This window comes from Pelecanus crispus, chromosome 12 (genome assembly GCF_030463565.1).
Source record: "Pelecanus crispus isolate bPelCri1 chromosome 12, bPelCri1.pri, whole genome shotgun sequence".
Taxonomy (NCBI): domain Eukaryota; kingdom Metazoa; phylum Chordata; class Aves; order Pelecaniformes; family Pelecanidae; genus Pelecanus; species Pelecanus crispus.
The window spans coordinates 26543842-26568533 of record NC_134654.1 but is presented as its reverse complement, the minus strand read 5'-3'; the positions used below and the strand labels follow the sequence as shown (position 1 = coordinate 26568533).

The window sequence follows — 24692 nt, the reverse complement described above, 5'->3', positions numbered from 1 at the left end:
GCTGTTCCTATCCAGGAGGCAGTGCTCCGCTGTTCTTCCTACACTGGGCCTGGTGGCACGGAAACAGTTTGCCAACCCAACCTTTGCCACTCGGAGATGAGCGAGAGTCACCGCTCGCTCCTCCGCCTTCAGCAGCCTGCCGTAATATTTCTGTTGACTTCAGCCTCTTTTGCTGCACTAAGAAACGTAACGGAGTTTGCCAGAGAAATGATTTTTGTGTGGTTTGTTGTTGGGCTCATTTTTCTCCTCTTGGCCAAGACTCAAGAATTTCCCGAGTAACTTTTCAGAGAATCTGCTCCAGCAACTCAACAACAATACGCTCTGTTTGCTTTTTATAACATAAATAAATCTGAAGATCTGCCAAGGAGGGAGGGGGGAGGAAGCCAGGGAAAAGCGAAGTGATAGTGTGAGGAATGCCTTTTGGCAGAAGTGCCTGAGTGAAAAAAAGGGTGCGTGGACAAAGGAGCAGAGAGCCACTGGGACAACCGGCAAGTCCATCCCAAGGCGACTGAGCATCTCTGCTTTTACAGGCATGCTGCAAAGGACGAGCTCTGGATTCCTTTCAAACCTTCCTCTTAAGGTAAGGCTTAAACGTTCTTCCTAAAACAAATAAAAAAGGTTATTTAAGAGGTATGAAAACACCCAGTGATTACTAACACCATTAATAATACTGGGTGAGAGTAAGAATGCGTAGGTGGGACACTGGGCATCTTTCTAACAGGCTGAGTTAAGCTTGTGACTAAGCGTAGTGACTATTTAAAGGCGGTGGAGTCTTTTTAACCTTACTTTGATACGTAATAACACACGAACAGAGCTCAGTTTACAGCAGAGGTGTATTTCCAGTGTTTCTCCATGCTAAGAGGATGGGGTACGTTCAGCTCAGCTCAGTATTTTAAGTAATCGAGCACATATGGGGAGCAGATTTCTTTCCCTACACACAGTGTAAGCTAAAGATTGAATTTAAAAAGTCTTCTGTCCATCTTACGCTCTTAAATATTCCCCCTGGAATACTGAAGGAGCAATGAGATCAGTTCTGTTGTTTCCCCCAACTGCTCAAACTCTGCAGCAGCGTGCCTGGGGGTCAGGCAGCATTGAGGGGTGATGGGGAGGGGGTACACATGGGACACCCACGATGGGTACCTGGTGCACCAGCTCTCCATCCCACCGGGGAACTCCTGGGTGTGAAGCTGAAACTCCAGCGATGTGTCAGCTTGTCAAGGTTACTCTGTGTGACTATTAAAATGAAGGACAAACAGGAAACCTGCTTTAGCTGTGACTCAAATCCTCTTTCTGCTGTGGAAATACATACGAGTGATACACGCCGTCTTACACCTTGCATCTGTTAGGTGAAAAAGTGACAAAGCAATAACTTCACAGTCTCCTCAAGGAAGGCTAGAGATCAGTAGCACAGGCTAAATTCAAATTTTTATACGCCTGGATTTAGTGAGATCATCTGTAAGAGGAAAAATCTATTTAGAGAGTGATGGAAACGTCCCTGCCCCATCCTCCCGCCGTGCCGTGCCAGTGCATGTGTTTGCAGCGTGTACCTGGGGAAGACCATTTGTTGCAGCTGCTTTGCCAGCATTTTGGTGCCTGCTGCCTCGTTACGGTGGAGACGCGCCTCTCCTGTGGGCTGAATATAAATATCTGGAAGAAGATAAACTCCGTCTTGCCTGTCAGCACCGTGAGGCATCATTCCCCAAAGGGAACAAGACAGTGTAAAACCTCCTTCTGTATGACAGGAAGGTTTGAAAGGATTAGGTCTATAAACGTTCTGATATTTCTACCTGAGACTTCACTTAGAGAAGATCAAGATCTTGTCTGAAAGCATATTTTAGCTACATATGTGACAGCAGAGCAGTTCGGCTATCTGAGTGCAATCCTTCTGCATTTGGATACTTAGTCCTTTTGCTCATTGGAGTTATTAATTATTATTTTACCAACGTTAATATGGACATATCTCATCTGCAAAAGTTACTCTGACAGCTTGCTTTATGCCTACTTCTTTACATTTCCACCACCAGCGTTAATCCAGGCAACAAATCCTTGGTTTGCTTTGACCATATCTTTATAAGGATGCTGCCACGTCTTTTGGAATAACACACAAATGCGTGCTTGTGGCTGTTTCTCTCTCATTTCCCATTAATATCCCTGACAATGACAGGTCTCCAGATGCACTTCCAAGAATTTGTTCTCTCATAGCTCCGAGTTGCCTTCAATCAGCGCTGCTTTCCGTATGAACTCAGCTCACACCGCAGCCAGGAGTTGCTCAACACCTCTTGGTGTGAAGCCTATAGCACATTAAAATTACATGCGAAAAGATTTTGGTGATTTTAGTTGACCATGCTGTTGTCGTTATTTCTTAGATATTAAGGTCACCCAAGCCAATTAGGTCATGTAGTCTGATCTTCCCTTTTTTATTTCATAAATAACTCCTCCCAGCCTCACCATGCTGCAGCACAGAAGTGTGAAATTCTGGTTATAGTCGGTGTGTTACGGCTGAACTGCAAAGATTGGGAGTGTGTTGGGGACGATGAGGTCTCTTGGTCCCTCGCTGCTAGAAGCTGCGCTGCAGGGCTGGCTTGTGCTCAGCACAGGAGGTCCGAGTTGCTTCAGCTCGCTCTCTTGCAGTAAAAAGGGAAAGAAAGTATTCCTGCGCACATGTGCAAGGACTGTGCAAATAGAAGCAGTTACTGCTGTTCTACCTTTTGTGGTATTTGAAAGTAATTTTTTTAAAAAATGCTTGTAGGTTCTAAGATGAAGACGCTTCAGAGAAATACAAGTGTATTCCAGCAAACTAAAATTCTTTTGTGGAAAAATGTACTTATCAAGTGGAGGATGAAAATGCAGAGCTTTCAGGTAAGCTAAAAAAAAAAAAAGAAAAGAAAAGAAGTGAGAAAATAATTACTGAAGGGTGGCCAATCCCTGCCTGCCCCTATCTCTCAATTTCATTTTGCAAAGTTGAACATTAAAGAACATTGGAAAAGCACTGACTAGGATTGAACACTTTACAAGACTTTATTTTTTTAACTGACAATATTTCTGTCTCTTATGTGATGCATGAGAGCGCAGATGAGCTCTCCGAGCAGAGTGATTTACTGAGGTGACGTGCACAATGCAAAGACCTTGTTAGTTAACCCACAGCTACAAAACCGGTGTGACTGAGTGCCTCTTCTTTACATTCTAAGCCCACGGAGAATATGCTCTTACACCGTTATATTATTAAACTCTCTTCTCCGCTCTCCCCCTTACCCAGGAGTGGATGCTGTCTCTGCTCTTTCTGCCGCTGATGTTCATAGTGTGCACGTTCATGGTGCACACCCAGTACCCCGAAGTGCCTTACGTCTACCTTGGGCAGCTGGATGACCCTGCCTATGATGCCACGGGGGTCATCATCGCCTTTACACCCATCACGGTGACCACAAGGCAGATAATGAATAAAGTGGCCTTGAACTCTGTAATGACAGGTACATTTTGCCTTTTAAATGTTTAGCTTTGTCGTTATTTAACCTATTACACATTATGTTTTAGTGGTTCTCTGGTATCTTCGGTCAGCAGAGAAAATTCACCCCAAATCCTCCATTCTCACAACTATTTCTTCTGTAGTGTTTAAATGACTAGTGAGGTCACTGTGTGCTTCTGAGCCGTAAAGCTCTGCCTTTGAAGGACTGTCGTGGTTCGGCCCCAGCAGCAGCTCAGCACCACGCAGCCGCTTGCTCGCTGCCCCTGCCCCGGTGGGATGGGGGAGAGAATCGGAGGAGTGAGAGTGAGAAACACTCCTGGGCTGAGAGAAGAACAGTTTAATAATTGAAATAAAGTAAAATAGTAATGATAATAGTAACAATATAATAACAAGAATAATATCCAAAGCAAGTGATGGACAATGCAATTGCTCACCACCCGCTGACCGATGCCCAGCCAGTTCCCAGCAGCGATCGCTGCTCCCCGGCCAACCCCCCCAGTTTCTATACTGCCCATGACGCCGTATGGTATGGAATAGCCCTTGGGCCAGTTGGGATCAACTCTCCTGGCTGTGCCCCCTCCCAGCTTCTTGTGCCCCTGGCAGAGCATGGGAAGCTGAAAAGTCCTTGCCTGGCATAAGCAGTGCTGAGCAACAACTAAACCATCAGTGTGTTATCAGCGTTCTTCTCATCCTAACTCCAAACCACAGCACTGTGCCTGCTACTGGGAAGAAAATTAACTCTATCCCAGCTGACACCAGGACAGAAAATAATACTATTAAGACACATTGGTTCATTCTTTGAGGTTCGCTTCCCAACTGGTAAAGTATGAAGTATTTCAGCCAGGAGAACTGGAAAAGAGGAGTTGCAATGCTAAAAAAGCAGAATACCCAGTGCCTGTGCGCACATTTCCAGACCTGCAGAAGCTCACTGCAATATTTTTCTTACAAACTACAGGTATAAAACTAGAGGCACTGGACAACGAGAGAGCCCTGGAGGAAGCCTGGATTTCAAATAATGGAATTATAGGGGTTGTATTTAAAGACAACTTCTCCTATCACCTCAGGTTTCCTACGGGGAATGTGGCTATTCCAAATGACAACTTTGGATACATAGGTAATACAAAATGAGATTTTATGGGTGGGTGATTGCCTGGCATGGCTAAGCATCACTTCGTTGGAATAATCTATATATCTTAAATAATAAATTGTTAAATTCTTTCGTCAGTGGGCTGCTCTCCATTTGAAGAGTTTCCCGTAGTGCATATGCATGCTTGTCATCAGCTTTTGTAGTGAAAACCAATTACGTTTCACTGCTCTTGCCTGTGATGCCCTTAACCTTTCATCCTTGCAGATAACTGTTACAATTTCTCATCGCGGTACTGTTACAGCCCAAGGTATTGGTACAAAGGCTTCCTGTCCCTGCAGTCCAGCATCGATGCTGCTATTATAGAGGTAAATAGAATTTATGAACTGATGTTGGTGTCCTTTTATTTTAAACCTGGTCCAGGAAAAACAAATTGTTCTGTGACAATAGCAAGAGATGGTCTTGTCAGAAAATTCTGCAGAAAAACAAATATTTTAAAATGCTCAGCTGTCTGAGTATTTTTGGCAGCGACAGTGAGAACTTGAATGCAATAGGCAGTTCCTGCAGAAAATGATGGCTTTCAATTGAATGTTGAAGATTTGTTCTAATTTTTGTTTCTCTTAAAAATGGCAGTTTCTCTTAAAAGCTGGGAACCAAGTGTAATACCACTGCTTCATTTAGAGTATTTCTCAGATTCCAAGGAAAAGGCAATTCTTGCAGGAGACTGGGGTGTTATGAATGTCTGCTGGATGCCTTGGTTTCAAAGTAGGCCTGTCTGTCATTTCTTGTCCTTCCTTTCCAAATTGTTCCTCAAAAATATACTGGGGTAGGGGTCATTCCACCTGGCTGTGCACCTCCAGCTGTCCAGGCTGCTTTCGTTCCTGGGGAGAGAAACAGGACCTTGGGGAGCATGAATCATTTGTGTGTCTGTACCCTTACCTTTGGATGAGCTGAAGGATTTATCTCTCTCAATAGACAAGGAAGGGAGTCTAGCTGAGGTGCAGACACGCAAGTGAGTCAGAGGAGCCCTTCCCATAGGGCTTTATTGCATTACTCGTTGATGTTTTCTATAAAGCTGCAGTGAAAAGTAAATCTAGGGATGATGAATCAGATGGTTCCTTATATAAATACATCTCACTGTAGAAAATAAACTAAATACTGAGATGTTGACCTTGAATTCCTTTAGGTGGTGGCAAATCATTCTGTTTGGGAAGAAATGAAATCAATTGCTGGTGTCCGTATGAAGTCCCGGAGTGTCATCCCCTCAATTACATTGGAGTACAGTTACTTCATGATTACTATCGTGATGTGTTTCTCTCCGTTCATGTATTTCTTATCGATGAATGTTGTAAGAGAAAAGAAGAAGGTCAAAGTATTGATGAAGACGATGGGGCTGCAGGATATTGCATTTTGGTGAGTTGTTCTTAAACTGAAGTATCTGTTTCAAAAAATCAGTATATTCCTGGGCACTTGCACCATCAGTTAGTAAGTTAAATGAGTTCACAAGTTTTCTCCAGTACTCTAGGGACAAATCAGAAAGGTTGAGCATGGCAGCAGTGTATTCTTCTTCCTTGGGTATTTCCTCCCAAGGTGGGTCATGCTCTCTGTTCTACAGAGGATGTGAATGAGTTGACCCTGGGAAATACTTAATAGTTTAATTTAAAATGGTTCTGCCATGCCAATGAAGTTGTAACAACAGTTCTTAATTAAAAAAAACCCCTCTAATGCCACCTTTACATCTTCAGGCTCTCCTGGAGTCTGCTGTATGCTATTTACGTGATGGTCCTCTCCTGCGCGCTGACAGCTCTCGCGGTGAGGGAAGCTTTCTACCTCAGCAGCTTCCCTGCGATCTTACTGCTGTTTTTCCTGTATGGCCTAGGATGTGTAAGTCAGGTTTTAAAGCCAAATTTTCTCACCGCATGATTTATTACTGTGTTGATGAGCCCAAGCATTACTCCTGAGCCTTCTGCACGGTGCTCAGGACGGCATCCTTTGTGTGGTCGTCCTAACTGAAATAGCTGAGTGGGTGCTCTGACTCAGCAGCAGTCATCTGAATTACAGCCTGAAGGTCTGGCCGGCAGTAGGCTGGCTACAAAAGACCTGATTTGAAACTCAGATCAACCCACTAAGAAGGATTTTAGTGTATTTTATTACACGGGCCCAGCTCACCAGAGATCTGTTTGCCTGGCAAATGGAAGTGCTGCTGTTAAAGATGCTTATTTCCTTCAGTGATTGAAGGAAACTTCTGTTCTTACAGATCCACCTGGCTTTCATGCTCTGCTCCCTCTTAAGGACCTCCAAACTTGCCGGCTCCATGGGGTTCCTCATCACCTTTCTCTTTGGATGCCTGAGCCTTGCAGTGCTGATAGAAAATCTTCCAGAACCATTGACGTGGTTTCTCGGTCTCTTCTGTCCTTTTGCCTTTAATGCTGGCATTGCAAAGGTATGGGGCATCATCTCTGCAGCTGAACCTTCCCAGTAGCTTCCTGTCCAGGGCCCTCTTGGTGGGGACAGGGTACATTTTGTCACAGACAGTGGCAATAGAAGACCCTGCTGTACTTTGCTGATAGAGAAAGGCACAGGAAGTCATAGTCCTCATTTCAAAAGACCAGCTTTTCCACATCTGTAAAATCTTCAGGTACTTTTCATTCATATTCATGTCCTGTTTTGAAACGTCCATGCGAGCTGAGCTGCTGTTGGGCAGCAAAGAGGGGCTCCAATGCCCCCATCCTGTTCCCCTATTTAAAAAGGCGATGAATGCAGAGAAAACCACAGCCCCCGTCACAAATAATCTGCCATTGTGCACTTCTGTAGCATCCACATGAACCCGAGGAAGCCCCAGTGGGCTCATCGCCGCACACAACAGCACCATTATCCTCCAGGGCTGGACCTGGAGCTGACGCAGGGCCAGACGGGAGTTGATGCAGGGACATCAGCTCTTCGCTGCCCCGTCGTTCCCCCCTTGCTGCAGCAACTCTTCCTGGCAACAGAGACTGTGTAAATGCAATTCAAGTTTGCTGCTGCAGCCATCCTTCCTCTGTCCCCACTTTGGGTAATTCTGTGCAGTTTCCCAGTTTTCCATCAGTCATATCTCCATAGCTCTGAGCAATGCTTTCTAGCTCCAGTTATTTAATATTTGATTTCCTGATATATAAAAAAAAAATCTGCCTAGGAGAGGAGATTTCTGCACTGGCAGAAAAAGAAACTGAGTTTACTGCTAATTCACCATATGGTTAAATCAATTGTTATGTAAAATTATGTAAAATTATATGAGAGTTCTGGGTTAATTAAGTCAATTGCATCCATGGTTCAATGGCATGTGCATAGTTTTCCAGCCTGAAAATTATTCTTCTTTGCCCTTTATTTCAGGTTTTCCATTTAGAAAAATACGGAATGGGTTTCTCTTTTTCTAACCTTATGGAGGAATCATACTTTTTATTTTCAACTTACATTATGCTGGTCTTTGACTCAGTCTTGTACATGCTGTTAGCTATGTATTTCGACAAAGTTCTGCCAGGTAGGTACAATTTATGCTTATGATCATACTTTCTTCTTTTATACCTTTGATTTATACAGATTGCATGTAATAGCTCCTGAAGGAAATGATGGCTGGTCCATTCTCTGAGTCAACCAAAATAGCTTTTGGACTAAAAGAATGTATTATATTGCTGAATGACTTTTCTGCCCCTGAAACACACTGGTAATTCCCAAATCAAAGACAACAAATTATTTAGCATTTTTTCTTTCTAATTATACTGCTGTTGAACTGTTTATGAGAAAATAGTGTAATAATGTGTGGGACAATATTTTAATGCACTAAGTAAAATATTGAATTCATTAGATATAGCCCTGAAGCCAACCTTCTTGTCTCATCTACCGCAGCTCCAAACCTCTTTTTTTAACTGGACAAAGTATCAATTCTGAGGCAGCCAAGTACTTATTAGAACCTCCTAAATGTTTAGTCTAGGGTGATGTCTTGGTTGTGGCTTTGGTTAATGACAGGTCATCATATTTGCTCTCCTGTCAGGCAAATACGGCATCCCAGATCCCCCTTTTTTCTGCCTGAAGCCCTCGTACTGGGTGCGGAGCAGGAGAGGTTCCACCATGGAGATGCCCAGAACTGCAGTGAGCCCCGAGGAGCTCCTCAGTGATGACATAGAGCCAGTGCCCCCCGAATTCATGGGGAAGGAGGCCATCAGGTGAAGAAAGAAGGAATTGCTCTTCATGCTTTTTGAGTTGTATAGCTTGGGTTTAATGCTCTCACAGACCACCGCTTCTGCCATCAGCTTTGTCTTGACTTATCCAGGCAGTTTTCGTGCTCATGAGGTTAGAATCATAGAATCATAGAATTGTTTAGGTTGGAAAAGACCTTTAAGATCATTCAGTCCAACCATTAACCTAACATTACCAAGTTCTTGCAAAACACGTCATTTCACAGAGACAGATTAGAGATAAAATGCAGATGAGAGGAATAGATAATTCAGGCTGGTCACTAATGGTGAAATTTGTATAAATTCAGATGAAAAAAAGAACTTTTTTTTTTTTTTTTTGCTGTGGACCTTGTTAAATGTCCATTAGGGACAACAAGGAGAATGCGGAGGGCAGCCCATTGTAAAACAGCCATCTGTTCCAAGGGGCTTGATCTTGTCTTTGCAAGGCTTGGTGCTCCGGTATTGCGTGCCAGGTAGTGATGTTCACGCCTATGTACAGGCATGAACCCTGCTGAATCTCAGGGTTGGTTCCCAGTGCCTCTTATTTTTCATGCCTTTTCTGTGATTTTAAATTGAGGCCCATAAGAATGAAAAAGGGAACCAGGGAAATGTATTTACAGGAATCCTGAAATAATACCCTCCTTACCTTCCTTTTAGACTCAACAATGTTAAGAAAGCATATAAAAAGAAGGACAAGAAGACAGAAGCTTTAAGAGGTATGAAAGCTGTGATATTGATTCCTGTTAAAGATGAGGAAAACCAGTTGTGCAAACATTTCAGTCAGAGAAATAAAACAACGCTTGCATTGCTTGAAAATTTATGTAAAATACTAATTGATGCGACTGATTATGATTTTGTTCAGTTTTTACTGATTTTTCATTTTTAATAGACTAAAGAGAAAAAAGATCTTTTTCTGTTGTTGTATTTCTGTGTTTTCTGCTAAATACAGAGCAGCTTCTTATGTCTCTACTTAAAGGTTTGCAGAACTTTGCCCCACATTGCTTAATGCACTTTTGGCTAATTATTGCTACTTAGTTCCTATACTTCTTGACTTGTCTTGCCTTTGACAATGAGGCAAGTCAAACCTCATTTCTTCCCTAACTTGATGTTGTTTTCATTCTAGGTTTGTCTTTAAATATTTACGAGGATCAGATCACTGCCTTACTTGGCCACAGTGGGGCTGGAAAGACAACACTGTTAAACGTGCTCAGTGGACTCACTTTGCCTTCTGAAGGTAGGATGGCAAATGGTGGGACTGGGGGAGCTTGATTCAAAAGCTGTAAAGACCACTTTCTTCCACCTCGTCACGTTTATTCCTGTAAACAGGCTCTGCAACCATATACAACTACAAACTCTCTGAAATAGGAGATAGGGAAGAGATTAGAGAGATGATTGGCATTTGCCCACAATTCAACATACAGTTTGAAGTCTTAACGGTGAAAGAAAACTTGAAAACTTGTGCAGAAATCAAGGGCATCAAGTCCAAAGAGGTAGAGCGAGAGGTAAGCGTGTGCTCCCCTGAAACGCATCACTGCGCAGCAATGTGTGTCTGTAAGCAAACCCCACTGGCTCGAAGGGTCCACCTGGCCGTGGCTTCTGAAAATCAAAGCTGGTGTCGAGCTTTGACCAGGTTAGTAGGCAAGCTTGTGGGTTTGATGCAACCACAGCGATTCCTCTGCTCAACCCAAGGAGATGAGGGGATGTAGCAGCCCCTATAGTGGCTGCTCCTGCTCGTAGTGGTAGACCTCAGTAGAATGCTCTTAGAAACTGTGCTTTCAGTCCCAGCCAGATCTGCTTCATGGCTAATAAAGGATGGAAGGACAACTGGTGCTGAGAATGGACATCCTTGTGCTGTTCTAGGTGCAAAACATTTTGGAACTGCTGGATATCAGTAACATTCAAGACACAAAAGCTGAGAAACTGAGTGGTGGGCAAAAACGGAAGTTATCCATTGGAATAGCCATGCTTGGAAACCCCCAGGTAAAGCAGCAGGCACGGCTCTAATATAGGGAATATTCAGGTCCAACATAACTAAAACCTTATGCATACACTTGACTACAAGTTCGTGCATGATTTCAGACCTCTTTAAAGCACTCATAATTATTAAAATTAATAAATTTAATAATTTCATTTTGTTAAATTCATAACCCATTTTGCTAGTCTAGTTTTAAAGCAGATAGATAGTTCCCCAACCTCTGCACAGTTCCCAGAATAGCTGCCCCTGCGTAAAGGGTGGCCTGGGTTTCTTGCCTTCAGAACCTGAGGCTTTCAAGGGAACACCAAACCCAAAAGATGTTCAATTTCTCCGGCAATGAGGAATGTCCAATTTCATCCTTCCTGCAGGTTTTGTTCCTGGATGAACCGACGGCTGGGTTGGATCCCCTTTCCAGGCACCAGGTGTGGAGCCTCCTCAAGGAGCACAGAGCTGGACGGGTGATCCTGTTCAGCACCCAGTTCATGGATGAGGCCGATATCCTCGCAGGTAAGCACAGGCTCAGCCTGTAACATCTCTGCAGAATAACCCTGGAGCAGAAAGCCCATGTGAGGTTCAGTTGCAAAAAAAGTTTTGGACGACTGCTCTACAGTATGAACTCATTTGGCTTTTTCTTTCTTTAGACCGCAAGGCTTTTATCTCACATGGGAGGCTGAAGTGTGTCGGTTCTTCTCTGTTCTTGAAGAAAAAATGGGGGATTGGCTATCAATTAAGGTATCTACTTCAGCCCCAACAACTGGGATCTGGGAACATGCATGTACAAGGACCCACCAGAATGACATCAAGAGGGAAACTGTAGAGCAGATGTTGTCAAAACAAGAATATTAACTGAATTAATATTCAGTTAAATTAACTGAAGCAGCACTTTACTCCAGATTAAGGAATGAATGAAGTATGCCAGAGGGTTTTTTTTATGCATCCTAGCAAATACAATGGTGGTTGTTGTTTGGTTTGGGGTTTTTTTCCCCAAAGCTAAGCATCTGTTTTCTTTCAACTGAACAGGATCCATGTCAGTGAGTCTTGTGACTTAGAGAACGTGACATCTCTGGTTAAACAGTACATCCCCAATGTCATATTCTCAGGACACAGTCAGTATGAGCTGAGATATAAACTGCCATTAGAAAACGTGAATAAATTCCCAGGTAATGTATATTAAAATAATTGAGAATTGTCCGTAGAGAAAAACTAATCACAAATGTGGGGAAAGAGAAATGAAGAGGGAGGTTTTCTACAGGAATCACATAAGGACTTTAGAACTGTGGCATTTTGGTTTTTCCCTCACAATTTTAGCATCCATACATTTAAGATCAAAATGTACAGCAAATGCTTTTCTACGGTTTGTAACAAAAAACCTAGCAGGCTAAACTGGGCTACATGTGTTACTGAGAGTATATTTTTCCCTCTGTTAAAAGAGAAGATAGTGACAAGAGCAAATTCCATACAGCCAGTACCGCTCCATAGCTGCTGTGGCACCAGGCAGACCCTCCCTCACCGTGTCCATCACATTCAGTCTAAGAGTCCCACAGCCCTGCTGCCTCGGAGCATGCAGAATTGCAAATGCTGGTGCTAAGTAGAAAAACATCTTCAATGAGCTATGGAACTGGCAGTTTTGTGTTCCTACAGATCCTTTGCATCCTGGCAGCTTCCTGCTTTACCATTTTCCTTGTGACTGGAGATGCTCCAGTCAGGTTGACTCAGCTGAACCAAAGTCTGGTCCGGAGATACATGCTTATGTTTGAAACCGCGTGTATTATCTCTGTCCTGCAGATCTGTTCAGTGGCCTCGACAGCTGCTCCGACCAGGGAATTATCAATTACGGAGTTAGCATGACAAGTCTGGAGGATGTCTTCCTGAGACTGGAGGATGAAGCCACAGTGAATCAAGAAGGTACAATCATGGCTGCAAATACGCAATCCGTAGCCGAAGAGAACGGCTACTTTGCAATAACCCCTGGACATGCCTCCAACAGCTGATTATGAGGTGGCTCGTAATTCTTCACACATTACATACAGCGTAGAAGCTGGTCTCAAACACAAATGTCATGTGGAAAACTCTCTGCAGATGAGTGCGTCCCTGGGGAGGAGTGGGCAGAAGCAGGACCGCGGTGCCCTGACGAGACAGAGCCAGCCTCCCTGCTGCTCTCGGACGCCGGGAAGGCAGCAGTCAGCGGCTTGGCTCTCTGGAGGCAGCAGGTCTCTGCCATGGCATGGGTGCACTTCTTAAAGCTTAAGAGTTCGGTGAAAAACCTGCGGTCAATGTAAGTACCAAAGTTATTCTCTCTTGCAGGCCTAGAACTGGACACAATCACAGCAGGGGGACAATATTCACACCCTTGTTTCAATGAGCGTTTGGATTAATTGATATCAGATCTTGGCTATGAATGATCTTGGTAATCTGCACTCAGAGAGGAGAGCTTCTTCCCTTCCAGTGCCAGTAATAGAAAATCTCCCTTTGTGCATTTTCATTTCTATACTGAGTAATTTATGCAAGGGAAACCCATTTTCTTTCTGAAGAAAACAATCATTTAGAAACACTTTTACTTCAGATGAAGGAGGAAGTTTCAAAATAAACTAGTGTGTACAGAGAGAGGAGGAAAAAATACTACTTTCAGACTTCCTCTTTCATTTTTTTTAAACTTCTCTCATGTTGCCAGTGTCTGAACTCATTTGGCCCCATTGGTCTTCAATCTGGCATGCTGGCATTTCCTGGTGGGGCACAAGAAACAGAAGGGAGATGCTGATTTATGAAAAACTTGTATCTTAAGGAAGTCTGAAAGGCATTTCATGGCCTTAAAAAGTTGAGCACTCCAGATCTGAAGTCCTCTCCCTGCTAAATTTTAAGGGCCTGTGTGAATGATCAAGGTTTGAGACTTCTGAAAATAAAATTGCCTGACATTTTTAACAGAAGCATTGCGTAACCTGAATGTAGTATACCATTCCCAATACACAAACGTGTTCTGCTGAAGATCTGTTTTCAGAGTGTTTATTCATCTCTCTCTTAATGTAGTTTGCTGCTCTATGTGGTTTTTCTGCTTCCTCTGGTTTTGCAACTGTCCCTGGTTGCTGCCTGGCAGAGTGTGAGTGTTTGGGAGCTCTCATCTGCACGGTACTTCTTGCCCCTGGGGAAGAGGGATCACTCGGAGACAACCAGCCTCCTGGTCTACAACAACACTGGTGAGGGGAACGAGCCTTTCCTCATCCTTTCCTATTCTGGGGCTTCTTGCTGTTGCAAAGGAAAATAAGTTGTAGGATGGAGGGGATCCAAGGGATAATGAAGGTTTTAGTGACAGAAGAGCATGAAAATAGTCTTTTTTAAGGAGTTGTGAATGAAGCCTACTTTGGCTTCAGCAGCTGTTGAGATCCTGATGCAATGATGTGAAAAGGGGTATCATAGCACATGGGATTAGAAGGGACCCAGTTCTTTCCCTGCCCCAAATCCAGATCTCTATCCAAACAATTTCTGCATTTTCAGAGTGCAGGACCCTCAAACCAGGCACCATTCTCCAGTAAGGGCTCACTAATGCTGAGTCAAATTAACAGTCTACTTCCAGAGTTTTACCTTCAACATTCCTATGAGTGGATGTTATTTGATGTTATTTTGCCAGAGTATGATACTGTTGGCTTCATCAGACTGTCAGCAAGGAAAATACGTTTTGTAGCAACTCACCAAAGGCAGGAAAAAAAATGACAATACAAGATTCAGTCAATGAGACTGAAATCCATTAAGTTCACAGAAATGAATGTGCAATGATCCACCACATATGTGCTGTCTGATGTCCACAGTTATTAGACTTTCTCTGTTTTTGTTTGGTGTTTATGGATTTAAAAAAAAAAAAACCAAACCCCAAACCATCAAAGACTCTCTTGTTCAGCATTATGATTCCTCTGCTTTTGGCTTTCACACCAGGTGCAGACATTGAAGACTTTATCCACATGCTCGAGAGCCAAGATCTCACAGTGGAAATAACAAGCGAGGAAAATATCACAGAGGAGCTAAAACACAATGGGGCTATAAAAGTGTCTCGTAAAGGCCAGGTGATTATTTTTGTTCTCTTCCTTCTGTTTCTTCCCAACAATTGAATAATTAAGCAAAATGCCTCCATCAGCATGTGGGAGGTCCTATTGGGTAAGGCCCAGAGATACAAAGATTTTGAAGTGTTTTAATCAGTAAACTACATGCTAGAGGAGACCTTATCTCCCTCATCATCCACCTCAAACTTTTCATTTTTGTAGCACAGCTATACAGACTTCCAATACCTAGTAATCTGTTTTTTAGCAAAAAAAGCTTAGGCAAAATGAATTATTTCAGTCCTGAATTCTCGTGGCATCCTCTCTTTCTGCTGCTTCCCTGCAGATGAGAAAAGCCAAGACTTTTCATCTTGTTTTCTTGCTCTTTGAAGAGCTACAGGTTTACCTTGTTATGCCACGTGGAGGCCGTCAACTGCTTCCCAGTTCTTGTAAACGTCATTAGCAACGCTCTGCTGAGAGCCCTCAATTCCACCGTGCACATTCGGATCTGGAGTCATCCATTTTTCTCTGTAAGTGTCAGAACCGGGCAGCCAGAAGGTGTCAGAAAACAGTTCTTAAATCTGCTTAAGGTTTCAGAGAGTAATCAGATTTCAATGGGAAGCCATGTGGGGCTGTCTGTACCTGCAGACCCACCTTCCTTGGTGGTGGCTCTGGAATCATCATGTTTGACTTCAGGAAAACTGAAGATAATTCTTGCCTTGTGGGTCTCAAGGGGTGCTGAACAGAGAGGGTGGCTGGGAGGGTTTCTTCAGGAAGTTCCTTATTCTCTACATCGCGTTATTCAAGCTGTGGCCCATCAATTGACAGAAGAGATAGTTCACCACAAGTCCGGGACGGAGGAGTGGGACCTGCGCCACCCATCTCTCCTCACCAGTGGCAACCACTTGGCAGGGCTATGGTTTGGGGAAAACCTTCCTCCTGCCAATATTTGGTTTCAAATCCCACTTTGTGTTCATACTGCCCTGTACTTCATGAGAAATGCAGTAAGATGAATTGTGGCATCTAGCCATTACATTGTGGATGTTTTCTACAAAGGCTTTGTTCTTCTGTTTTCAGATAGATGATCCAGAATTCTGGGATTATTTTGTTTCTTTTTACCTCATTTATGCGTTGTTGTTATTCCCTGGTTTTCCTCCTCACTTTGCAATGGGCTACATGCAGGATTATAAGGTAAATTATTTGAAATGGAGCAGATTTGGGGTGGGCAGAAGGGATTACAACTGCATTGCCACAGGGACGTTTGAATATGATGGACAGCTTGAGGTGTTCTTCTCTGTATTGCCATGAGCAGCTTTGCAGCCAGCACAAAATGCTGAGACAGAAAGAGGTGGAATTTTACCCCAGTATCACAATGGTAACAGCTTTTTGTTAGCTTTTTGTTTCCTGGAGCCATTCCCATGGGTGCAGCTGGCCAACCAGGCACCGACAATAACCTGGCCCTTTGCATTGTGCCTTCCCAGGTGGGAGCTCGTGCACAGCTGCAGATCTCAGGGCTCTTTCCCTCGGCGTACTGGTGCGGCCAGGCACTGGTGGACATCCCGCTGTGCTGGCTCCTTCTCTTCTCGATGTTTGGGCTTCAGTTCGCAATGAGCAACAACATTTCCGGGAACATTGTCAGCCTCTTCTTGCTGGTACGTCCCATTCTGGTGATTGCTGGTTCACTAGGGAGGGACTGGGGTAATATATTGAGCATGTGTAGGGGTAGCTGAGACACCGTGGGTGCGGACAGTGTTGGCACACCTCTGGGTCCCCAGATGCTTACTGACCTTCTCCTTGTTTTACCACCTATCATTTGGGTTTCCCCAGCTGGAAATAAAAGGCAATAAATCTTGCCTTAATATACTCCTTTACACTTAGCAGTAAGATTGTGGTAATTTCTGAATACCCTGATCTTAACGTATGATTGTTTAAACTGAACCACATTGCTATATATAGGTTTCTGGTTGTTTAGATCACTCTATTTTCTCCAATTAAAGCCCGTTTTTTTTCTGTAGGTTATGGGTACTTTTGGCTATGGAATTTCTATCGTTCTCTTCATCTACTTGATCTCCTTCATCTTTCGCAAAGGATGGAACTGTGATTTTTGGTCTTTTATCCTGATAGTGGTAAGCATATGGTCTAGATAATGTGCTGCAGGTTTACAGAAATGTATTTTGAGATCTTAAGGATGAAGTAGAGGTCAAAACACCAAGTATAGATGTAGAACATAAATACAGGCATGTGTTTTATAGCAGTCAATTCTATATTAAATTCATGTCACCATGTTCTGTTCCCACAATCCTGCTGTGGCACGGGGAAATGCTTGGATCCACCCTGACCTGGTGCAGGAATGGAGGAAAAAAAGTTCTTTTATCGCTCTGTTCAACACCTCACATCCAAGAGATATAAAGTGTTGAGACATGAGCCATCAGGTTAGACACAGATGGCCCGAGCCTGACCTGGAAGGAGACAGGTTGTTTGGCATGAACTGGGATGGGAAAGAACAGGACGGGATCCTGTGCTTCACTCTTCTGCCCGAAGCAGCCCTGTGTCTGGAAAGAAGTTTCCCAGCAGACCCAAACCAACAGCCTACCATCAAGCAGGAATGGCTGAGGACCTCCTGAACCCTCAGCGTTTCTTGTCTTTATATTTCTTGTTCATTTTTAGAAGTTCACAGGGAATTGAAAAGGTAGACCCACACAATTTTTAAGACCAGTGAAAAGTGTAACCCTTCCCATCAGCTATGTTACCTTCTTGTTTTATTTTTAGGTATGCTTTGTTTCTTATATCGTCAGCAGAATCATGGATTTCTTAATCAGTCCTAGAGTCTCCCTCTATGTTGTGTCTCTCTTGATTCCCATGTACCCACTGCTGGGTGTAACGATCAACTGCCTGCGGGTAAGTTGTGCTGCTGGGTGAGGAGGGGCACCCCACCATAAAACACAACTCTGTGTCCTTGTGAGCAAAGTCTGGTAGTAACCACACGCTGCATTCTGGGAAAGCTCATTAGTTTCTTCTAATAGGTGGGATTTTCCAAATGCCCAGAGTGCATCGTTAGACAACCATTTCAGATCAGATCTAATTTTTGCAGCTGTTCATTATGGCTAGGGGCTACTTCTCACGCAGTTGAGCTGTGACTGCAGATTAGGTGAGCACTCTTAATTCTTTCCACACAGAGTCAAGCAACTTGGCTTGAACAATCATAAGAGAAAATCTGAAGTAAGGCATCTGACTTTGCATGAAAACTGAGTGAGAATTAAGAATACTCACAAGATGCTTTACTCCATGTCAGCTGAGGGTGGTCGTGGAAAGTCAACTAAGAATTTAACAAAACCCTCCAGCTACGTGCAAGACCATTTATGAGCCATAAGTGACTTAAGAGTGAAGTCCAAATAGAAGACACTCCTCCTCCCTCCTGTCCCACTCACCTCCACCTCTTCTCTGCTGGGACCCCAAAGGAGAGGAGACCAGATGTTTTCCTGTGATAGGCCATTACCCCCAAAAGGAGAGTCTGATACATGTACTGAGTGCCGTGACATTTTGTGATGTAGGACTGGGATGCCCGAAGTCAAACATCTGTATTTGTTCATCTGTATGGTGAATATTTTGGGTAAATCAGAAGTTTTTGTACATTTTCAAAATACTTGTTGTTTGCTTTAACCCTTCCAAAATTAGTCAGTATTATACTAAAGAATTACAGGTCTTCATTGCGGTTTTTTTTTTTTTTGTTATTCTTACAGATTTTTATAACAGATGGTGAGATATTTGTTGTGACTCCAAGGGATGATGTACTAATAGCTGTCTTTGCAGTAAGAAAACATTTAAGATTACTTTTATTTAGGAATGTGTGTCTCCTAAACCCCATCCTCAATTATGAGGAAGCAGGCAAGAACCCTGAGCTCATTTCATGCAGGAGTTGGAGCTCAGTGGGTCTGGATGACAGATTACCTCCCTGTGCAAAAATAACCTCACTCCTTTGAAATGGGGAAGGGAAAATGAAATAAGCCCAGATCACTTAATGCTGCCCTGTTATTTTATGAATTGTGTTTTTCTTCTACCTTTGCTATTTTCTGCAGCATTGGTAAGTGACAGTAGAGTTCACAGCCTTCAGGATTGCCCTGAATTTAGATGTTAATGGACTTTATTTTCTCATACTGTGTTTTTCCCCCACATATTTTATAATACTGCCACCATCTTCTCAGTTTCAGCCATAGTAGGATGGAAGGCAAGGATGTTAATGGGGCAACCTCTTTTTTTCAGCCTTATATCCATTCTGTGGGTTTCATTTTTCTTCTTCGATATTTGGAGATAAAATATGGAAGACCAGTTCTGAGAAAGGACCCAATATTTAGGTTTGTATAAACACACATGCACCACGGGCACACATGAGATCTAAACTCCTACCGCCCTGCTTTTCCTTGAAGTCAACATTTTGATCAGATTTCATTGCCTTTGTGTCCCTATTTTTAAATACTATTTTTTAATACTGGTTATTTTTTTATAACGAAAGTAGCCCCTTAAATACTGCAGTGTTATGATAAAACAGATCTCAAGCTTGTTAGTACTTCCAGTCAGTGTTGCCTGTGCTGGCTTGCTTTGTACAACACAGAAAGATTTTAGATTAAATAAATAAATAAACAAATAAATAATAAAACCCCACAGAGACATTGAACCAGAGGGACATTCACTCTTGGTCTATCCAAAATGCATTGGTGGAGAACAAGGGTAAAGAACAAAATGCTAAGAGGTATCTGGTGGGTTTGTAGGATTTCCCCAAGAAGAGAAAGCAGCCACCAGCACCCTGAGGAGGTCGAAGAGGAAGATGAAGATGTTAAAGCTGAAAGAGTAGCAGTGAGAAATGCCATAGCGGCTCGGAGTCAGGAGGAGGTACGACTAAGTGTTGTTCTTCTCATTTTATTTTATACCAGTAAGAAGCCCACTGGTAAAAAACAAACCACCAATTATCAATAAGTGCAAGTCAGTGGTCCAGCTGTACTATTCTCACTGGGAAAATCACAGTCCCAAACGTACAGTGTGGGTCCCATCAGGGTAGAGAAGAAAGCTGTTAAGAGGAACGTGGACAATAAAGTGTCCTGTTGTACCTCATATTCTCAGTGAGCTATAAAACAAATTCAAAGATCTTTAGAAGGTTTTCTGCCTTTTTTAATGGAAAAATATTACTGAAGGACTAATGCTATCCAATATAATAGACTAATCTTTCTTCTCCCTCCTCGCTTTCAGAAATCAGTCATTATTGTCAGCAATCTGTGCAAAGAATTTAAAATAAAGCAAAGTGGTTCCGTTTTTAAGAAGAAGAAGAAAATGGCTACCAAAAATGTTTCCTTCTGTGTTAAAAGAGGTGAGAACGGAAACTGTTCTCCTAGACCTGTTTTGGACCACTGATCATACCCAGAGAGTTAATTCTCTGCAGATTCTCAGTTATCTGAGCACGGACATAGAGGTCAAATCTATTTGCTTTGTGGTTAAGGCATGTTCAGTCTGTGGTTGATGAACAACGTGATGTGGATGCATCCTATTAGTTACCTTTGACTCTCCGTTTTCTAAAATAATGTAGCCCCTTCTCTCCAGGATCTGCTTCAGCAGTGGCTTCCAAGTGACCTGGGAGCAATGCTCAGACTCGCAGCATCAGTTAGAGTTGAAACGTTACGGGCTCTCGGAGCATACATTTATACTATTTACTTTTATATGATCTTTGATATTAGCATGCTCTCTTTTATACTTTTTCTTTTATGGGACTGTGCCTGATACATTTGTTGAACAGGGAGTATTACTAAGAAATTACATGTATTGATTCCAGGAGAAGTATTAGGACTTCTGGGCCCCAATGGAGCTGGTAAAAGCACAGCTATCAAAATGATCACTGGCGAGATGACGCTGACTGCTGGGCAGGTAGGAGGCACCTGGAGAAAAGGGATAGATCCATGACAAAAGTGCAAGTGTAAGCCTTGTACCTAGGCTGAGCTATAAATTTTTTCAAAGCATCATTAGGGATCAAGTTTTTAACTGAATGCATCGTGCTATTAAATTAAATAATGTATTAATAAAAAATATTGTGAGCTACTTCTAACTTTGACAAGCAGTTGCATCTACCCTAACTGGCCATGTTTATATTTTAAAACCATGTAAATGAGGGTTGAAAAATCACTCCCTTGCTCTTGGGTTTCCTCGCCTAAATCCCTAAGAAGCCCATAGTCTTCCTCTGAACCATACCCTTGTATCTGGGCAAGGCTACGTGACAGCAAAATGATCAGCCTGGTTGTGCAGGTGCTGATGAAGAGGGGCGATGGGGTGACCTCCCACCTCCAGGACCACGCGCCCGCCATCCTGGGGTACTGCCCGCAGGAGGAGCCACTCTGGCCAGACCTCACCGTGCACGAGCACCTGCGGGTCTACGCGGCCGTGAAAGGGGTGTGCAAGGGGGATGTGGCTGCTGCCATCAACCGGTATGGATGGAGGGTGTTTCCAGGGGTTTGTCAATGTTTTATCCTCTAGTCCTAGGGTATGGGGAGGGGACCAGAAAGTCAAAATTCACTGTAAGCCAGAGGCAGCCTTGAAAGAAACTCAGGAAATGGAACTGCAAAAGGGATTTTGTGCTAAATGCCGTGATTAAGCGAGTGGGTTAAGAAAAGCTCCAATTTGCCTAAGTGCATTTAGCGGGGATAAATTTACCACTAATGTCCTTTTAAGTATGTTATCTTTAGGAAGCATTTCTAAAATCTCTGATGTTACAGTTTGGCACTACAAGAAAGGGTGCTTAAGTACTGCCTGCTCAGCTGACACTGGCAAGGTGGAATGGATTTATAATGCTGTTGGCACTAATGATGGGTTTAGAAAAGGGCTTGTGGCTTATTCAGCACACTTTGCTTCAAATATTCACTTACATTTTAATAACACAATAAATGTTTAATGCAAACAAGCAGGTCTCAAGAACAAAGGGAAGAAAGATCCTTTTTCTTATCATTTTGGGAATTCTTGATAAAAGTATTGAGTTGGGAATAACAAAAATGTTCTTTTTTCACTTGTTCCCTTTCCCCACAGAATAGTGAATGCCTTGCAGCTTCAAGACTATTTAAAAAAAAAATCCAGAAAATTATCTGCTGGGATAACCAGAAAGGTGTGTTTTGTTTCACCTGTAATAAGCACTGCAATGCTTATAGCACAAATCAAAAATCCCCTCCGTGAGTGGAGGGACCTGCCTGTGCTTAGAGCTACCCAGGAGAGCATCGTGTTGTCTCCTGTCACGGGTTGGTGGAAATTAGCCTCTTCCAAAACCACATTTCCTGTAAATCAGAACCTGGATTCCCATAAATGAAGCAATGCTGTCCACAGCTCTTTGTAGACAGAGTGCCAGCAGCTGCAAAAGGTTTGACTTAAACCCCTTTCCCTGTTGTAGCTGTGCTTCGCAGTGTGCATGCTGGGCAACCCTGCGGTCCTGCTCCTGGACGAGCCGTCAACTGGCATGGACCCCAATGGGCAGCACTGTGTCTGGTGAGTAGGACCTCAGGCGCTGTGCCACCACGGTGGTAAAGGGGTTGGAAGCCAAGAATAGATGCCTAAGGTTAGGTGAAGAGTGTTTTTCCCCATCATGTGTCAATGGTTTTATTGGAAACTCCATTTTCCTGGCTGTCTCTAGCTAAAGCATGAGCAAAGAGAGAGAAAAAACATTTTACCTTCATCCTTGTTGCAGACTTTAGGACAGTCATATATGGGATTTGGAAGAATCCGTAAATGGACCTGAGTCAAAATATTTCTCTTTGTCATTATTTCAAAGTATTACCACATGCACATCAGTCTAAAGTTGCTGTATGTAGTGTTTACACTTGGTTTAGGAGAGAGGCATTTGGAGGGACAAAGGTATAAGAAAAAGTGTCTGATATTCCTAGGGAGTGTCAGCCTTTTTTTTTGTTTTTTCTCTCCCGCTCTGGTCCTCAGGAAAATGATTCGTGCCGCCCTGAAAACCAAGAAGACCGGAGCCATTCTGACGACGCACTACATGGAGGAGGCAGAGGCAGTGTGCGACCGCGTGGCCATCATGGTGTCCGGGCAGCTACGGTGGGCAGCAGCACAGCCAGCACATGGCTGAGCTGGAAATGCTTCCTGGCCCCTCTTCGGTCCATGCAGCGACAGGGCTTCTCCTCCAGCCTCACCTACCTGAGCCCATCATCATGGGCTTTATGAAGTGCTCCCCTTGGGCTCGCCAGCAGCACAGTTTGGGAAGGAGCAGATGGTGGGGCATCAGTGGGTTCACACTGACATCTCTTTCTTTTCCTCCCTCCCCTGCAGGTGCATTGGCTCCGTTCAGTACCTGAAGAACAAGTTTGGCAAAGGCTACCTACTGGAAATTAAGGTTAAGGACCCAGAGCACACCGATCTTCTCCATGCTGAGGTTTTGAGGATTTTCCCAAGTGCAGCCCGCCAGGAGCGGTAACTATAAAATACGGGATGAACAGTGGCTCCAACACTACCTCATCCCTAAAAATGTGCCCAGTGTGATGGCCAGACACAGGATCTCAGCTGGAGAGAGGCGTAAACAGCTCAGAGTCTCTATGTGGGAATCTGATTCGATAATGTCACCACAACCAACCCTGCTGCAAAACATCCATACATCCATAGTGTGACATAAAGTTTTGATCCCAGAACCTCAATACACAGCAAGAATTACCTTTTCTTCTTTTTCTTCAAGGTTCCCCTCTTTGCTAGTCTACAAGGTCCCAATGGAAGATGCACTGCCCCTGTCTCAGTCTTTCTCCAAGCTAGAGAAAGGTAAGAACAAAACAAGATGACTTTTTTGAAAAGGTGGAACACAGACTGCTAATTTCCAACTCTTTCCATGTCTCCACAGCCAAACGAAACTTCAGCCTTGAGGATTACAGCTTCTCTTCAAATACTTTGGCTCAGGCATGTGATTTCAAGCCTAGACATGCTATAAAGGCATGAGCAGGAACGAAAGCCACAGCGAGACCTGGGCCAGCGCAGTGGCAGAAGGCTGCTCCACCAAAAAACTGCCTGGGGGTGGTAGGCGAGGGTTTTTCTGGGAAAAACCGGGAAAGTGGTGAGGAATGTTTGGGTTTTTTCACTGCTGGGATTTAGCATGGTGGGAACAATCCTAGGCAAAGTGTTGCTGCATGACTCCACTCACCCGAGACAGGCACACAGCACATCCAAGGGATGGATGTCCTTGGTAGATGCCCATGCCCAGCCTCCATGGTTGCTCCTGAAGCAGGTTATTGCTGCTTGTACAAGGCTGGTGGCACAGATGAGGAATGTTTATGTCACTGGTGGGTAAAACCTACTCTACAGATGTACCTACAGGCAGCCAGTGCCTCTCAGCAGGTTTTACCAGAGAGCACAGGAGTCTCAGCTACTGCGTATGTGCTCTCCACATAAAGTCACCTGGCGTACCTTTCATAGGGCTTGCAGAGCTGTCCCTCCTGCAAAGGAGCATCACAGTGTCTAGTGGATGTCAGAGAAATAATCGGAGATTTATCTTGCCCATTTCAGGTGTTTTTGGAACTCTGCCGAGAGCAGGAAAAGGATAATTTTGATCTGACTTTGGATGGGACTTTCGAATGGAAACGACTTCAGCAGGAGGACTGTTAAACATCTAAGATGCTCATTTACGCGTTACTCGGTATTAACCTAACTGATGTGATACTGCACGTATTTACTACCATTATCAGCGTACCATGAGAAGGAGGAACAGGCTCTGCCTTTCCAGCAAGCATCAGCTGAGGGCTCCTCTCCGATGCAGAAGACATTTCGTCTCGACTCTGCAGGTGTCCACACTGACCTCTACCCCAAGTTGCATTTCCAATGGCTGGCTGATGAAATAGTGCCTGCACTGGTGACAGCTCTTGTCAAGCAGAGCAGCTTGCAGCGGAGGGACAGAAAGGTTTGCCGAAAGAAGGGGCAT

The 24692-nt window shown here is 43.7% G+C and overlaps 1 protein-coding gene across 1 annotated transcript; it reads left to right on the top strand.

Moving 5' to 3' along the window:
- The first annotated feature begins 547 nt into the window (after window positions 1–547).
- Window positions 548–24379, top strand: LOC104032201 (ATP-binding cassette sub-family A member 10). The gene is made up of 39 exons (XM_009484461.2): window positions 548–580; window positions 2750–2859; window positions 3257–3467; window positions 4419–4577; window positions 4815–4915; window positions 5734–5960; window positions 6293–6431; window positions 6805–6990; window positions 7917–8064; window positions 8575–8746; window positions 9416–9474; window positions 9882–9992; window positions 10085–10260; window positions 10619–10738; window positions 11102–11240; window positions 11375–11465; window positions 11754–11893; window positions 12519–12638; window positions 12813–13008; window positions 13758–13924; window positions 14658–14785; window positions 15151–15288; window positions 15836–15949; window positions 16240–16410; window positions 16774–16884; window positions 17528–17656; window positions 18499–18567; window positions 19019–19110; window positions 19525–19645; window positions 20000–20117; window positions 20577–20668; window positions 21044–21222; window positions 21818–21893; window positions 22173–22267; window positions 22712–22831; window positions 23063–23203; window positions 23463–23542; window positions 23622–23677; window positions 24281–24379. The coding sequence occupies exons 2-39, from the start codon at window positions 2758–2760 to the stop codon at window positions 24377–24379; spliced, it is 4893 nt and encodes a 1630-aa protein (XP_009482736.2). The 5' UTR covers window positions 548–580; window positions 2750–2757.
- The last annotated feature ends 313 nt before the right edge of the window (window positions 24380–24692 follow it).

Excerpts from the sequence above, each read along its gene's own strand:
- LOC104032201 (XM_009484461.2), top strand. The coding sequence starts at position 2,758 with ATGAAGACGCTTCAGAGAAATACAAGTGTATTCCAGCAAACTAAAATT. Across the intron at positions 6,432-6,804 it reads TCCTGTATGGCCTAGGATGT|ATCCACCTGGCTTTCATGCT; the intron begins GTAAGTCAGGTT and ends CTGTTCTTACAG. Across the intron at positions 15,289-15,835 it reads GGAGTCATCCATTTTTCTCT|ATAGATGATCCAGAATTCTG; the intron begins GTAAGTGTCAGA and ends TTCTGTTTTCAG.